The sequence below is a fragment of the Vipera ursinii genome (assembly GCF_947247035.1).
Source record: "Vipera ursinii genome assembly, chromosome: 3".
Classification (NCBI taxonomy): Eukaryota; Metazoa; Chordata; class Lepidosauria; order Squamata; family Viperidae; genus Vipera; species Vipera ursinii.
In genome coordinates, this window is record NC_139516.1 from 9,906,616 (window position 1) to 9,920,387 (window position 13,772).

Sequence of the window (13,772 nt, forward strand, 5' to 3'; positions counted from 1 at the left end):
CTTCTGGAGTCCATTTAAGCTCACGCCTACTGCTTCAGTGACTCCATCCAGCCACCTCGTTCTCTGTCGTCCCCTTCTTCTCTTGCCCTCAATCTTTCCCAGCATTAGGCTCTTCTCCAGTGAGTCCTTCCTTCTCGTTAGGTGGCCAAAGTATTTGAGTTTCAGCTTCAGGATCTGGCCTTCTAAAGAGCAGACAGGGTTGATCTCCTCTAGGACTGACCGGTTTGATCGCCTTGCAGTCCAAGGGACTCGCAGGAGTCTTCTCCAGCACCATAGTTCAAAGGCCTCAATTCTTTGGCGCTCAGCCTTTTTTATGGTCCAACTTTCACTGCCGTACATTGCAACTGGGAAGACCATAGCCTTGAGTATACGCACTTTTGTTGACAGGGTGATGTCTCTGCTTTTTAGTGTGCTGTCTAGTTTTTCCATGGTTTTCCTCCCGAGGAGCAAGCGTCTTTTAATTTCTTGGCTGCAGTCCCCATCTGCGGTGATCTTGGAGCCCAGGAAAATAAAATCTGTCACTACCTCCATTTCTTCTCCATCTATTTGCCAGGAATTGAGGGGGCTGGATGCCATGATCTTGGTTTTGTGTGTGTGTGTGTGTGTGTGTGTGTGTGTGTGTGTTAGTAAAAAAATGAAAATAAATGTTATCTTTATCTTATCTTAATGTAGATTGGTATGTATGTGTTTTTAGGCAAAACTGAACAGAGTCTATGCGTAACATAGTAACACATTGTTACAGGAAATTTTTGGTCTAATTGGGGCCAAGTATTCCAAAGATCAGAGGACAGTAGAAGCAGAGGTGAAATTTACTTGATACAACGTAAGCATGATAAATATAAATTTTTAAAAAATGAAATGCTATAATCCCAATAGTACATCGCCCAGCAGTAAAAAAATAAAATAATAATTTTCTTAAAAATACATCTGGCTGCAAACAATTTTAAGTACCAAGACCCGCTTCTGAGTAAGCAACTACAGCACTATTACTAATGGAACATTGGGGAACCTTTATTATTTTTTGCATTATGTTTAATGGACTCAACAAATAGTACTGGCTGCCTTGCCACTATTAAATAAAATGTAAAATTTTGAAAACCGGTGAAGCACTCTGAATAGCAAAAACATTCACTTAAATTAAATTCAACCTTCATATTGAAACAGCAGAGTTTCCTATAGATGAGCCATTATCTATCAAATGATATGAAACTCATAAAATAACTGCGGGAAGCTAAAAGCTAACGGTGAGATTGAAAGATAAAGGCGCAGTAATATGTGAAGTATTTTCTGACTTTAGGCTTATTTTAAAAGTTGCTTCATTTTTATCTCCGTATTTCCACAAAAATAAAGCCCTGTAAATGGCCAAAGGAACTTTAACGGAGGACCATGTTTGGGATATTAGTATTTTTAAAAACAGAATAACAGAGTTATTCAGAGTTATCTTCTAGTCCAACCCCTTGCTCAAGAGGAGAGCTTAAACCAGGGGTAGGCAACCTTGGCTCTTTTATGACTCGTGGACTTCAACTCCCAGAATTCCTGAGCCAGCATGGCTCAGCTTGGAAACTTCTCCCTTTCCCCTCAGCATGGCTGACTCAGGAATTCTGGGAGTTGAAGTCCATGAGTCATAAAAGAGCCAAGGTTGCCTACCCCTGGCTTATACCATTGCAGGTAAAAGGTTGTCCAATCTCTTCTTTAAAACTTCCATTGATGGAGCACCCACAACTTCTGGACGTAAGCTGATCCACTGATTTAATTGTTCTCACAGTCAGGAAAGTTCTAGGTTGGATGGCTCCCTTCTTGATAAGTTTCCATCCATTATGTCTTGTCTTGCCTTCTGGTGTTTTGGAGAATAGGTTAACCCCATGGCTGGCTGGGGAATTCTGGGAGTTGAAGTCCACAGGTCTTAAAGTTAGCAAGGCCGGACACCCCTGCTTTAACCTGAAGGAGAAAAGACTAAAGAAATACAGGATAGCTGTCTCTGAGTACCTGAAGAACCATTTTCCGGAGCTATTCGGGAAGACAAGTTCAGGCTAAAATTACACAGAGGCAATCTCAATGATTTTAGGTGGGCACTTGAAAGAATTTCATAATAGCAAAAGCCAATCTTCAGTTGAACAGATTGCTTTGCAAGACAGAAAATTCTTCTTCATTGGAGACCTTAGGATAGATGGCCACACTGCAGTGAATTCCTCAGCAGGAAACTGGATTAGATAAAGGTAGTCCTCGACTTACAACAGTTCACTGAGTGACTGTTCGAAGTCACGAGAGCACTGGAAATAGTGATTTATGACCATCTTTCACATTTACGACCGTTGCAGCGTCTCCATGGTCATGTGATTTACACTCGGATGCTTGACAACTGATTCACATTTATGACGCTTGCAGTGTCCTGGGGGCCCTGTGATCCCCTTCTGCGACCTTCTGACAGGCAAAGTCAATGGAGAAGCCGGATTCACTTAACAACCATGTTATTAATTTAACAACTGCAGTGACTCACTTAACACGTAATGTGGCAAGGAAAGTCGTAAAAAGGGGCGAAACTCACTTAACAAATTTCTCACTTAACAACATAAATTTGGGGCTGAATTGTGGTTGTAGGTTGTGGACTTAGTAGCTCAGCAAACATTCAGAGTTCCAACCGTCATATCTGGGGAGCGCTTATGACCTGGATTTGACGTTCCAATCCTCCCCCCCCCCCCCGGTTTTCAGCCAGTCAGCAGCTCAGCCACATCTGGGGCCAGTTGAAGCATCCTGTGGTCATCTGACTTCCTGCAACCCCAGTTTTGCCCTAATCCAGCACTTACTCAGCATTGTTCAGCAAAAGCAGCCCACAGTGAACGTTGGGTTTGCTAAATAGCACTAGCACTTAGCACTTAGATTTTTATATATCGCTTCACAGTGCTTTACAGCCCACTCTAAGGGGTTTAGAGAGTCAGCGTCTTGCCCCCCCAACAATCTGGGTCCTCATTTTACTAACCTCAGAATGAATAGAAGGCTGAGTCAACTTCGAGCCGGGGAGAATTGAACTGACGGCAGTTGGCAGAATTAGCCTGCAGTACTGCATTCTAACCACTGTGCCACCATGCCTCAGTGTTCGCTTAATAACCAGACGGTTTGCTTAATGACCACAGCCATAATCTTACGACTGGTGTGCTCACTTAACGACCATCACGAAAAAGGTGGCAAAATAGGTCAGTCATGTGACTGCTTTATGACCATCATAAGTTATGACTGTGATGGGCAAACTCCATTATAGTCATAACTCAAGGAGTTACCTGTACTAGTGTATCCAAGATTCTTTCCCTTACAATCCATGGTTTCTCTTTCGTAGATTACTGCAACCCAGTAATCTAGTAGGTTTCTAAGCCCTCATCACCATGCATTCCGATGACACCTTTACCTAACTCAGGGGTAGGCAACCTGGGCTCTTTTATGACTCGTGGACTTCAACTCCCAGAATTCCTGAGCCGGCATGGCTCAGCATGGAAACCTCTCCCTTTCCCCTCAGCATGGCTGCCTCAGGAATTCTGGGAGTTGAAGTCCACGAGTCATAAAAGAGCCAAGGTTGCCTACCCCCTGGTCTAGGGCATTTCAGTGTATTAGTTAAGCATTACCTCAGGGATAGGCAACCTTGGCTCTTTTATGACTCGTGGACTTCAACTCCCAGAATTCCTGAGCCGGCATGGCTCAGCATGGAAACCTCTTCCTTTCCCCTCAGCATGGCTGGCTCAGGAATTCTGGGAGTTGAAGTCCACGAGTCATAAAAGAGCCCAGGTGGCCTACCCCTGACCTAACAGAACACTGAGGAACGGCCGTTGTCCCAAAAATAGAGCTGCTCCCATTTTTTTAGCCTTTTGTCTTTTCCCACGTCCTAGTAGTTTAATTGAACTTTTTTTTAAAAAAAAAATTCACCACTTTAGTTTAAGAGATTATTAATATTCCAGGACTCAACCTGCAGCATCTCAGCAGTTTCTGGAAGAGCCAAGGCAGTGGACGATGACAGCTAATACACCCCAACCAGCATTTACTGTTTTGTATGAGATAAATGCCTTGATTTGTATTCAATCCATGCCCTTTGACGCTGTCAGCCGAGGAAAGTGTTTGAAAAGCATGAATCACGCTTTCTCGTTTCAGGTGCCTTTTGTATTCCACTGTACATACCCTACGTCCTCACGGGAAGATGGGCCTTCGGAAAAAGCTTTTGCAAACTCTGGCTGGTGATGGATTATCTATTGTGTACCACTTCGGTCTTCAATATCGTTCTGATTAGTTATGACCGATTCCTCTCTGTGACCAGAGCGGTGAGTTGGTCTTCTAGCCATTCAAAAAGTTGACAAATGGTTTTGAACTGATGCTGCATTCCTCCTCCTCCTTCCCCCCTCCTCCTCCTTTTCCTGCTCTCCTTTTTCCTTCTCCTGCCCTTCTTCCTCCTCGTTCTCCTCCTCCTTCTCTTCCTCCTCCTCCTCCTTCTCTTCCTCCTCCTCCTTCCTTCCTCCTCTTCCTCCTCCTGTTCCTCTTCCATTCCATCTTGCTCCAAAATCACATATTGTGTCTCTGAAACCCAGAGAGGAGATCTGCCTGAGCAGGGGGTTGGACTAGATGACCTCCAAGGTCCCTTCCAACTGTATTATTATTATTATTATTATTATTATTATTATTAAAAGGGACGCGGTGGCTCAGTGGGTTAGGATGCTGAGCTTGTCGATCAGAAGGTCGGCAGTTTGGCGGGTCGAATCCCAAGCACCGCGTAGCAGAGTGAGCGCCTGTTACTCGTCCCAGCTTCTGCCAACCTAACAGTTCGAAAGCACGTAAAAACGCAAGTAGAAAAATAGGGACCACTCCGGTGGGAAGGTAACAGCGTTCCGTGCGCCTTTGGCGTCTAGTCATGCCGGCCACATGACCACGGAGACGTCCTTCGACAAGCGCTGGCTCTTCGGCTTTGAAACGGAGATGAGCACCGGCCCCTAGAGTTGGAAACGACTAGCACGCATGTGCGGGGGAACCTTTACCTTTACTTATTATTATTATTATTATTATTATTATTATTATTATTATTATTATTATTATTATTATGAGATAAAAGAGGAAGAGATTGGTGTAGTTCCAAGCCACACTCAGAATCAGTCATACAAACTATAGAGGACAAGCCAAGCCAGAGCAAGGAAAACGTGCTCTGGAAAGGGAGCAATGAAGTTAGTGCTAAGATAAATGTCTTGAAGCTGAAGCTCAAATACTTTGGCTACCTACCGGTAATGAGAGGAAAGGACTCATTGGAAAAGACCCCAATGTTGGGAAAGACAGAAGGGAAAAGGAGAAGGGGACAGCAGAGGATGAGATGGCTAGAGAGTGTCATCCACACAATGAACATGAATTTGGGAAAATTCCAGGAAACAGTGGAGGGAAGGGAGGCCTGCCGTGCTATGGTCCATGGGACTGCAAAGAGTCAGACACAACTTAGCAACTGAACACAAAGAGAGAGAGAGAGACATGATAGATTGAGAGAATAGATAGATAGATAGATAGATAGATAGATAGATAGATAGATAGATAGATAGATAGATAGATGATAGATAGGTAGATAGATAGATGATAGATAGGTAGATAGATAGATAGATAGATAGATAGATAGATAGATAGATAGATAGATAGATAGATTATAGATAGGCAGAGACAGATCGAGATGATAGAAATGATAGTTAGAGATGATAAAGAAATGATAGAGAGATATGATAGAGAGAGAAATGTTAGAGATAGATAGATAGATGATGATAGACAGAGACAGAAAGAGATAATAGAGAGAAAAATGATAGAGATAGAGAGAAAAATGATAGATAGATAATGATAGAGAGAAATGATAGATATGATAGACAGAAATGATAGATAGAGATAGATAGATAGATAGATAGATAGATGATAGATAGATAGATAGATAGATAGATAGATAGATAGATGATAGATAGATAGATAGATAGATAGATAGATAGATAGATAGATAGATAGATAGATTATAGACAGACACAGAGACAGATAGTGATGATAGAGAGGGAGAAATGATAGACAGATAATAGATTAGAGAGAGACAGAGAGACAGATGATAGATAGATGATACATTATAGACACATAGAGACACACAGACAGATAGAGAGATAAATGATAGATTAGATATAGATAAAATAGATAGATGATAAATTATAGATAGATTATAGATAGACAGAGAGAGAGAGACACAGACACAGATAGAGAGATGAGAGAGAGAAATGATAGATGGATGGATGGATAGATAGATAGATAGATAGATAGATAGATAGATAGATAGATAGATAGATAGATAGATAGATAGATAGATACAGAGAAAGAGAGTTGATAGAGAGAAATCAGATAGATAGACAGACAGACAGAGATGATAGAGAAATGATAGACAGAGAGAGAGATAGAAACATCTAAGCTCTCTCTGAATCAAGAACTATTAGTATTCTTAAAGAAAGAGTAGAATCAAGAAGACATTGATGCAGCCATTTACAGCTGAAATTCATTCAGCCAGGAACCTGAACATAGTTCCTTGCTGCAATTTGCTTTCTCTACCACACCTCCAACATTTTCCGATGCAGAAAACTGTAATGTATTGGGCTTTGTCTTGTTAAGGGAACACCACATGGGTTAATTGCTGGAAGGTTGCTTAAGCAGGAAAGCTGGCTAACGGCTCCCAGCTCCTCAGACAACCCGTCTGCAGCGCCGCCATTGGCTGCATATAGGGTGGCAATAGGTTGCTTTAAACCTATTGGCCGTCACCAAGAGGCCAGGGTATAAATTGCTGCATTCGCAGCCCTGTTTCTCAGTTCAGATCCTGCAAGCAATAAACAATGATCTTTGCTGAACTCACTCGCCTCGTCTCGTCATTGAAGCAACGAACCCAGTATCTAACAAAAACAATTTCATACAAGACAGTTCTTCTGGGAACATCCAATTGGAAGGACTTATTTTAGAGGAACATACATCTAAAATACGTTGCATTCAGGAAAATAATCACTTGCAGAATATGCAAGCATGTTACTGGCCTTTTGATTGTAACAATAAACGTGATTTGATTTGAATATGCATACATTCAAGTAAATGGACCAAGTCTTTATATATTTGGAGAAAAGTGGACTAATTTTCATATTGATGTGGAACTACTGCAGTGATAGGACATAACTTATTTAATATTAGATACAGGGAGTCCTTGACTTATTGGGACCAGAAACTCCATTGCTAAGAGATGCGGTTGTTAACTGGGTCACATCTGATTTTATCACCTTTTTGCTGCAGTCATTAAGTAATAAAATAATAAAAACAAATTGTACCAATATTACGACTAGTTTCAGGCATTAGCTAAATTAAGTAAGGTCAGATCCATCAAAGAACCCCATTCCTAGACAGATTTTCCAAGGGTATTCAAAGGAAATCCCAATTACACCATTTCCTTGGCAATAAAAATAATAAGTTTTAAAACTGCAGTGGAGTTCAGTGGAGGCAATCTAAAACAGCCTGGCTAAGGTAAGAAGAAAAAATAATAATAAAAGGCACAGAGATTATACTGGGGGGGAAAAATACCGTAGTCAAAGCTAGGGTAGAGAGTTTGACATTGAAGGAATTAAAATAGCAATCTATTTTGAATGCGTTACTACGCCCTCTTCTAAACGCAGTCATCTCCTCAGCAGATAGATAGAACTATGTTAATTTTTAAAATATGCAGTTTTAAACTAGCTCTGCCTAACTTGCAGGGTTTTTTTTATTTTATTATGATTGCGTCCTGTTTTTCTAACAGCTGCAGTTTCCTTCGGAGTTCAGAGCTATCGGAAGTCCAGCTGGTAGCGGACTTCCTGCTCTGTAAGGGGAACCACCAGCCTTTGGCATCCTATTTGCTTTATGCACCTTGTCATTTACTGTATCTAAGCATTAGTCAGTAGATCACTTGTGAAAACAGAGAACATAGAATAACAGAGTTGGAAGGGACCTTGGAGGTCTTCTAGTCCAGGGGTAGGCAACCTTGGCTCTTTTATGACTCGTGGACTTCAACTCCCAGAATTCCTGAGCCAGTATGGCTGGCTCAGGAATTCTGGGAGTTGAAGTCCACGAGTCATAAAAGAGCCAAGGTTGCCTACCCCTGTTCTAGTCCAACTGCCTACTCAAGCAGGAAACCTTATATCATTTCAGACAAATATCTGTCCAGACTCTCCTTGAAAACCTCCACTGATGGAGCACCCACAACTTCTGGAGGCAAGCCGATCCACTGATTAATTGTTCTGTCAGGAAATTTCTCCTTAGTTCTAGGTTGCTTCTCTCCTTGATCAGTTTCTTGTCTTGCTTTCTGGTGCATTGGAGAATAAGGTTACACACACACACACACACCTTCTCTCTGACAACCCGTTATTCTGTATTCTGTAATCCTTCTTTTTGTTAGACTAGACATGCCTCTGCTCTTTAGAAGGCCAGATCCTGAAGCTAAAACTCAAATCCTTTGGCCACCTAATGAGAAGGAAGGACTCACTGGAGAAGAGCCTAATGCTGGGAAAGATTGAGGGCAATAGAAGAAGGGGACGACAGAGAATGAGGTGGCTGGATGGAGTCACTGAAGCAGTAGGCGTGAGCTTAAATGGACTCCAGAAGATGGTAGAGGACAGGAAGGCCTGGAGGAACATTGTCCATAGGGTCGCGAAGGGTCGGACACGACTTCACAGCTAACAACAACAACAGACACGCCAAGTTCCCTCAATCATTCATCCTATGGTTTAGCCTCCAGACCCCTTTTCGTTTTGTTTCGGGGTTTTTTGCAAATCTGCCGGGAAGGTGATAGATGTTGGCCTATAGTAGCAAACCCAGTGAATAGTCTTCTGCTACCTTAAAAATGAATGTGTTTATTTTCTTGGACTACAGCCTAGTACCTCATTAGTTTTCTCCTATTATCCTGGTGATACATATAGATCTTTTCTCTGAGGTTAGTCACACCTGGTATTTTATAAAGTGTATTGTGTAAGGTTATGCCACAATGTAGTTATTACTGTGTTCTTTAAGTCAAGCAAAGCTCCATATGTAGGTTGGGCAATTAATTTTCCCAAGGGGTCACATGCGAAATGGGGACCGTTATAGAGGGTCAAATCAATCAGGCCATGGCCACTGTTCCCCCCCACCGCCCCCGCCACTGCTTAAGGCTGTTAGAGAATAACACTTCACACCAACAACAATGTACATCAAAAGACTCAGATGAAAGAATGCTGGAGATTCAAAGACACGAGAGAGAGAGAGAGAGAGAGGGGGGGAGGACAGCTAGCTATTGAAAGAAAACAGTTCAGGGAGTCCTTGTCTTACAACCACAACTGAACCGAACATTTCCGTCGCTAAGCAAGATAGTCAAGCACGTTTTTACCCCATTTTACGATTTTTATGGCCACGGTTGTTAAGTGAAGGACTGCAGTTATTAAGCTAGTAACACGGTTGTTAAGTGAATCTGGCTGCCCCATTGACTTTGCTCGTCAGAGGGTCGCAAAAGGGATCACATGACCCCGTGACACTGCAACCGTCATGAATACGAGTCAGCTGCCAAGCATCCAAAGTTTGATCACGTGACCATGGGGATGCTGCAACGGCCGTTAAGTGTGAAAAACAGCCATAAGAGCCTCGGTGGAGCAGTGGGCTAATGCCTCCTTAAGTAACACCAGCTGCCTGCAATTAGTGCAGGTTCGCATCCCACCAGGCTCAAGGTTGACTCAGCCTTCCATCCTTCCGAGGTAGGTAAAATGAGGACCCAGATTGTTGGGGGCAATTAAGCTGACTTTGTAATAATGGCGCTTGGGGGGTGTATGAAAGCCCTAATAAGCAGGCATATACATAGAATGAAGGCTATTGCTAAGCTTGTAAGCCGCCCTGAGTCTTCGGAGAAGGGCGGGATATAAATGGAATTAAAATAAAATAAAATAAAAAATAAGGCACTTTTTTTCCACATAGAACGGTCGCTAACAAATAGATGTAAGTTGAGGACTAACTGTGTTTAGTTGTCACGGGAAAAAATTATCACGACTAACTATACAGGAGTCTTCGAATTTATACACACCAACGCGCATGGACACACACAGTTTGATACCCACGGTTTTTTTCAAGCAGAGAATGACACATGTGTGTACTGCTCAAGTAAGTTGAGGGACTAATGAAAATATCAGGTGCAGATAATGAGCCACCAGTGTGCTGCAGCTGACAAAAAAAGCCAATGCAGCCCTAGGCTGCATTAACAGAGGGATAGAATCAAGATCACGAGAAGTCTTAGTACAACTTTATAACGCCTTGGCAAGATCACACTTGAAATACTGTGTCCAGTTTTGTTCACCACAATAGAAAAAAGATTTGAGACTCTAGAAAGATTACAGAGAGGAACAACAATGATGATTAAGGGACTGGAGGCTAAAACACACGAAAAACAGTTGCAGGAATTGGGTATGTGTAGTCTAATGAAGAGAAGGACGAGGGGTGACATGATAGCAGTGTTCCAATATCCCAGGGGATGCCACAAAGAAGAGGGAGTCAAGCTATTCTCCAAAGCACCTGAAGGCAGGACAAGAAGCAATGGATGGAAACTAGTCAAGGAGAGAAGCAACCTAGAACTAAGGAGAAACTTCCTGACAGTGAGAACAATTAACTAGTGGAACAACCTGCCTCCAGAGGTTGTGCGTGCTCCAACACTGGAGGTTTTTAAGAAGAGATTGGACAGCCCTTTGGCTGAAATTGTATAGGGGTTGCTGCTGGAGCAGTGGGTTAGACTAGAAGACCTCCAAGGTCCCTTCCAACTATGCTATTGTGTTAATGTTAAGCAGCAAGAAAACATTTGACTGGATAATCAATTGTTTTCCTTTGAACTGAATATCCATGCAGGGAGAGGATATTCTCTACTAAATTTGACTCATTGTTTTCCTTTTCCAGGTCTCCTACCGAGCTCAACAAGGAGACACCAAGCGAGCCGTATTCAAGATGGCGATGGTCTGGCTTTTCGCTTTCTTGCTCTATGGACCTGCAATTATCAGCTGGGAATATATATCCGGACGGAGCATCATTCCCGATGGGGAATGCTATGCAGAATTTTTTTACAACTGGTACTTCCTCATCACGGCCTCCACCATTGAGTTCTTCACCCCTTTCATCAGCGTGATGTTTTTCAACTTGAGCATCTACCTGAACATACAGAAACGGACCAAATTCCGCCTGGAGGCCCTTCACGACAGCCAGAATTTCGCGGAGGAGACCGAAATGAACACGGGGCCCAAACTTTCCGTGAAATGCTGTAGGTGGGAAGAAAAAGATCCAGGAACCTTGAAGCTTCCAAAATGGGACATCCCAGAAAAAGATGCTGGAGGAAGTATTAACGCAAAGTATTCCCCGGACTCCAGTGCGGAAGGAAAATCTTCTAGCAAAAGAAATTACAAAGACTGGGCAGCCAACCTTTCCTTGGAGAAAGCTTCCCAGAATGTGACCCAGCGATTCAGACTCACTAGGGATAAGAAAGTAGCAAAATCACTAGCTGTCATTGTGGGGATTTTTGGCCTTTGCTGGGCACCGTACACGCTTCTCATGATCATCCGAGCTGCTTGCCATGGTCACTGCATCCCTGTGTATTGGTACGAGGCTTCTTTCTGGCTGCTGTGGATTAATTCAGCCATCAACCCCATCCTTTATCCACTCTGTCACTACAGCTTCAGGAGAGCTTTTGTTAAACTCTTGTGCCCAAAGAAAATGAAGATCCAGCCCCATAATTCTCTCCAGAAATGCTGGAAGTAACCTAACTGGGTAGAAGTAATTGCATCAAGATTTCTTTTAAGGCAGGGATTCCCAACTGGGGGGGTGCTTGCACATCCTGGGGGTTGGGGGGGCAAAAACCTGGGTTTTCAAAATTATAGCGCATATGCATAATTCATCACCGTTATTTTGAATTTTTGTACGGGTGTTGTGATTCAGGGTCAGCCTGTGGGTTCAGCAGTTGGGTCGGACGACTCAGAGGAGGAGGAGGGGGGTGTTGAAGAGCTTGCTAATGATGGCCTTGAGGCTCCGCAGAGCCCTCAGCCAGGCCCCTCCCACTTGGTCACCACGGAGACCCAGCTGTGTGAGCCTGACAGCGTGGATGAAGATGACCCACAGCTGGCCCTGTTCAAGGACGCCCGATGCAGGAGGCAGTCAATCAGGAGTAAACAGAGGAGGGCAATGGGGCACCTCGGAAGGAGGCAGAGAGAAGCCACGCTCTGAACTGTATAAAAGGGGAATGTGTGGGAGGGCTGGTTTGCTGAAGGCAACCGCTTGAATAGTCCTGTTTCATAGCTCCTGTTTCATGGTTGGTATCTGTTTTATGTTAATAAATTTGGCAGGCTTTATTCCAGCCTCTTGCCGTTTGTAAAGGGGTTGTCCCTGCTTTTTCTGCAGGGCCGGTAGCAGGCTGGTACAGAGCAATGGGGTGCAAGAATATATAAGAAGCGTTCTAGGGATTTGGATTATAGAAAAGGTTGGGAACCACTGTTTTAAGGGGTATGGCAGTAAGAGTTACAAAGGATGAAGAAGAGGCCAAGTTATTTAGGTCTTGGGTTTGTAACCTTTGACGTGTAGACTGGATGTGGTCCTCAAGTTCTCTTTTTGTATCTGTGGAACCCACAAATTGCACTGCTGAAAGTTGGCAAAAAAAAGAGATTGAATATCTGTGGGATTAAAAAAAAGAAAAAGAAAAAGTGTGCCATAACTTTGGTAGACTTAACATTGCCTTTCAGAACTTGAGCCAAACTTTTCCAGGGTCATTTTTTTTCTGCTTCAGTTCTGTATAGCCCAAAATAGGTTGCAGAACAGATCTAGCTACATTCAGTTGAATTTAAGAAAAGATGCATTTAAATACCTGCTCTTCAAATCTGCATGGTTAAGATTTTCAGATACAAAGAAGGGAAAGAAATGTCCAGAGCTGGTCCAACATACAGGTAGTCCTTGACTTATGACCACAACTGAGACTGGAACTTCTTTTGCTAAGCGACGTGGTCATTCAGTGAGTCATCACGTGAACATTACTGATTTTATGACCTCTTTTGCTGTGGTCGTTAAGCAAATCTGACTTCCCCCATGGACTTTGCTCATTGGAAGCCAGCTGGGAAGGTTGTGAAAGATGATCACATGACCCTGGGATGCTGCGATTGTCATAAATACATGCCAGTTGCCAGGTGTCTGACCCATAGTCATGTGACCACAGAGAAACTGGGATGGACGTTAAGTGCAATGACCAGTCATAAGTCATTATTTTCAGCAGGGTTGTAACTTTGAAGAGTCACAACCAAATGAATAGTTTTAAGTTGAGGACTACCTGCATTTTGCTTCTAGAGATGAAAGACATTTCTACATGTCATGGTGGGGGGGAGGGGGAAATCTAATTCTGATAGTAGGGCAGTGTTCTTTTCCAGTTACAGGGACAAGATGCTAGATTAATGCACTCATACCAAGACTTTGTTCTCATTCATTCAATATCCTAACCCGTCTGCTGGTACAAGTGCCATTACGCCTCTTATGAGCAGATCATACACGCTAAATTCATTTTCTCAATGCTAATCCATGAAGTCTATGGAAAAGTGTATTGTCAGGAGCCACAATAAGCTCCAGTTAAGCTGATTTATTGCTCATGCCTATACATAAGAATCTAGTCAACTAACAGTCAAGACTAAATTGGTGCTAGATAAGGATTAACAGAATTCAAGAGGGGTTTGACTTAGACCACTTGTGGGAACCTT

At 42.9% G+C, this 13,772-nt stretch overlaps 1 protein-coding gene across 1 annotated transcript in view; it reads left to right on the forward strand.

Annotated features, from left to right (window-relative positions):
- HRH3 (histamine receptor H3) overlaps positions 1-11,799 on the forward strand; it is a gene marked incomplete at both ends in the record, with an annotated part of 31,096 nt that extends 19,297 nt beyond the window's left edge. The window contains 2 exons of the mRNA XM_083360930.1: positions 4,135-4,301; positions 10,948-11,799. Coding sequence (XP_083217056.1) covers positions 4,135-4,301; positions 10,948-11,799 — 1,019 coding nt within the window. The remainder of the gene's footprint in view (positions 1-4,134; positions 4,302-10,947) is intronic.
- Between the last annotated feature and the right edge of the window lie 1,973 nt (positions 11,800-13,772).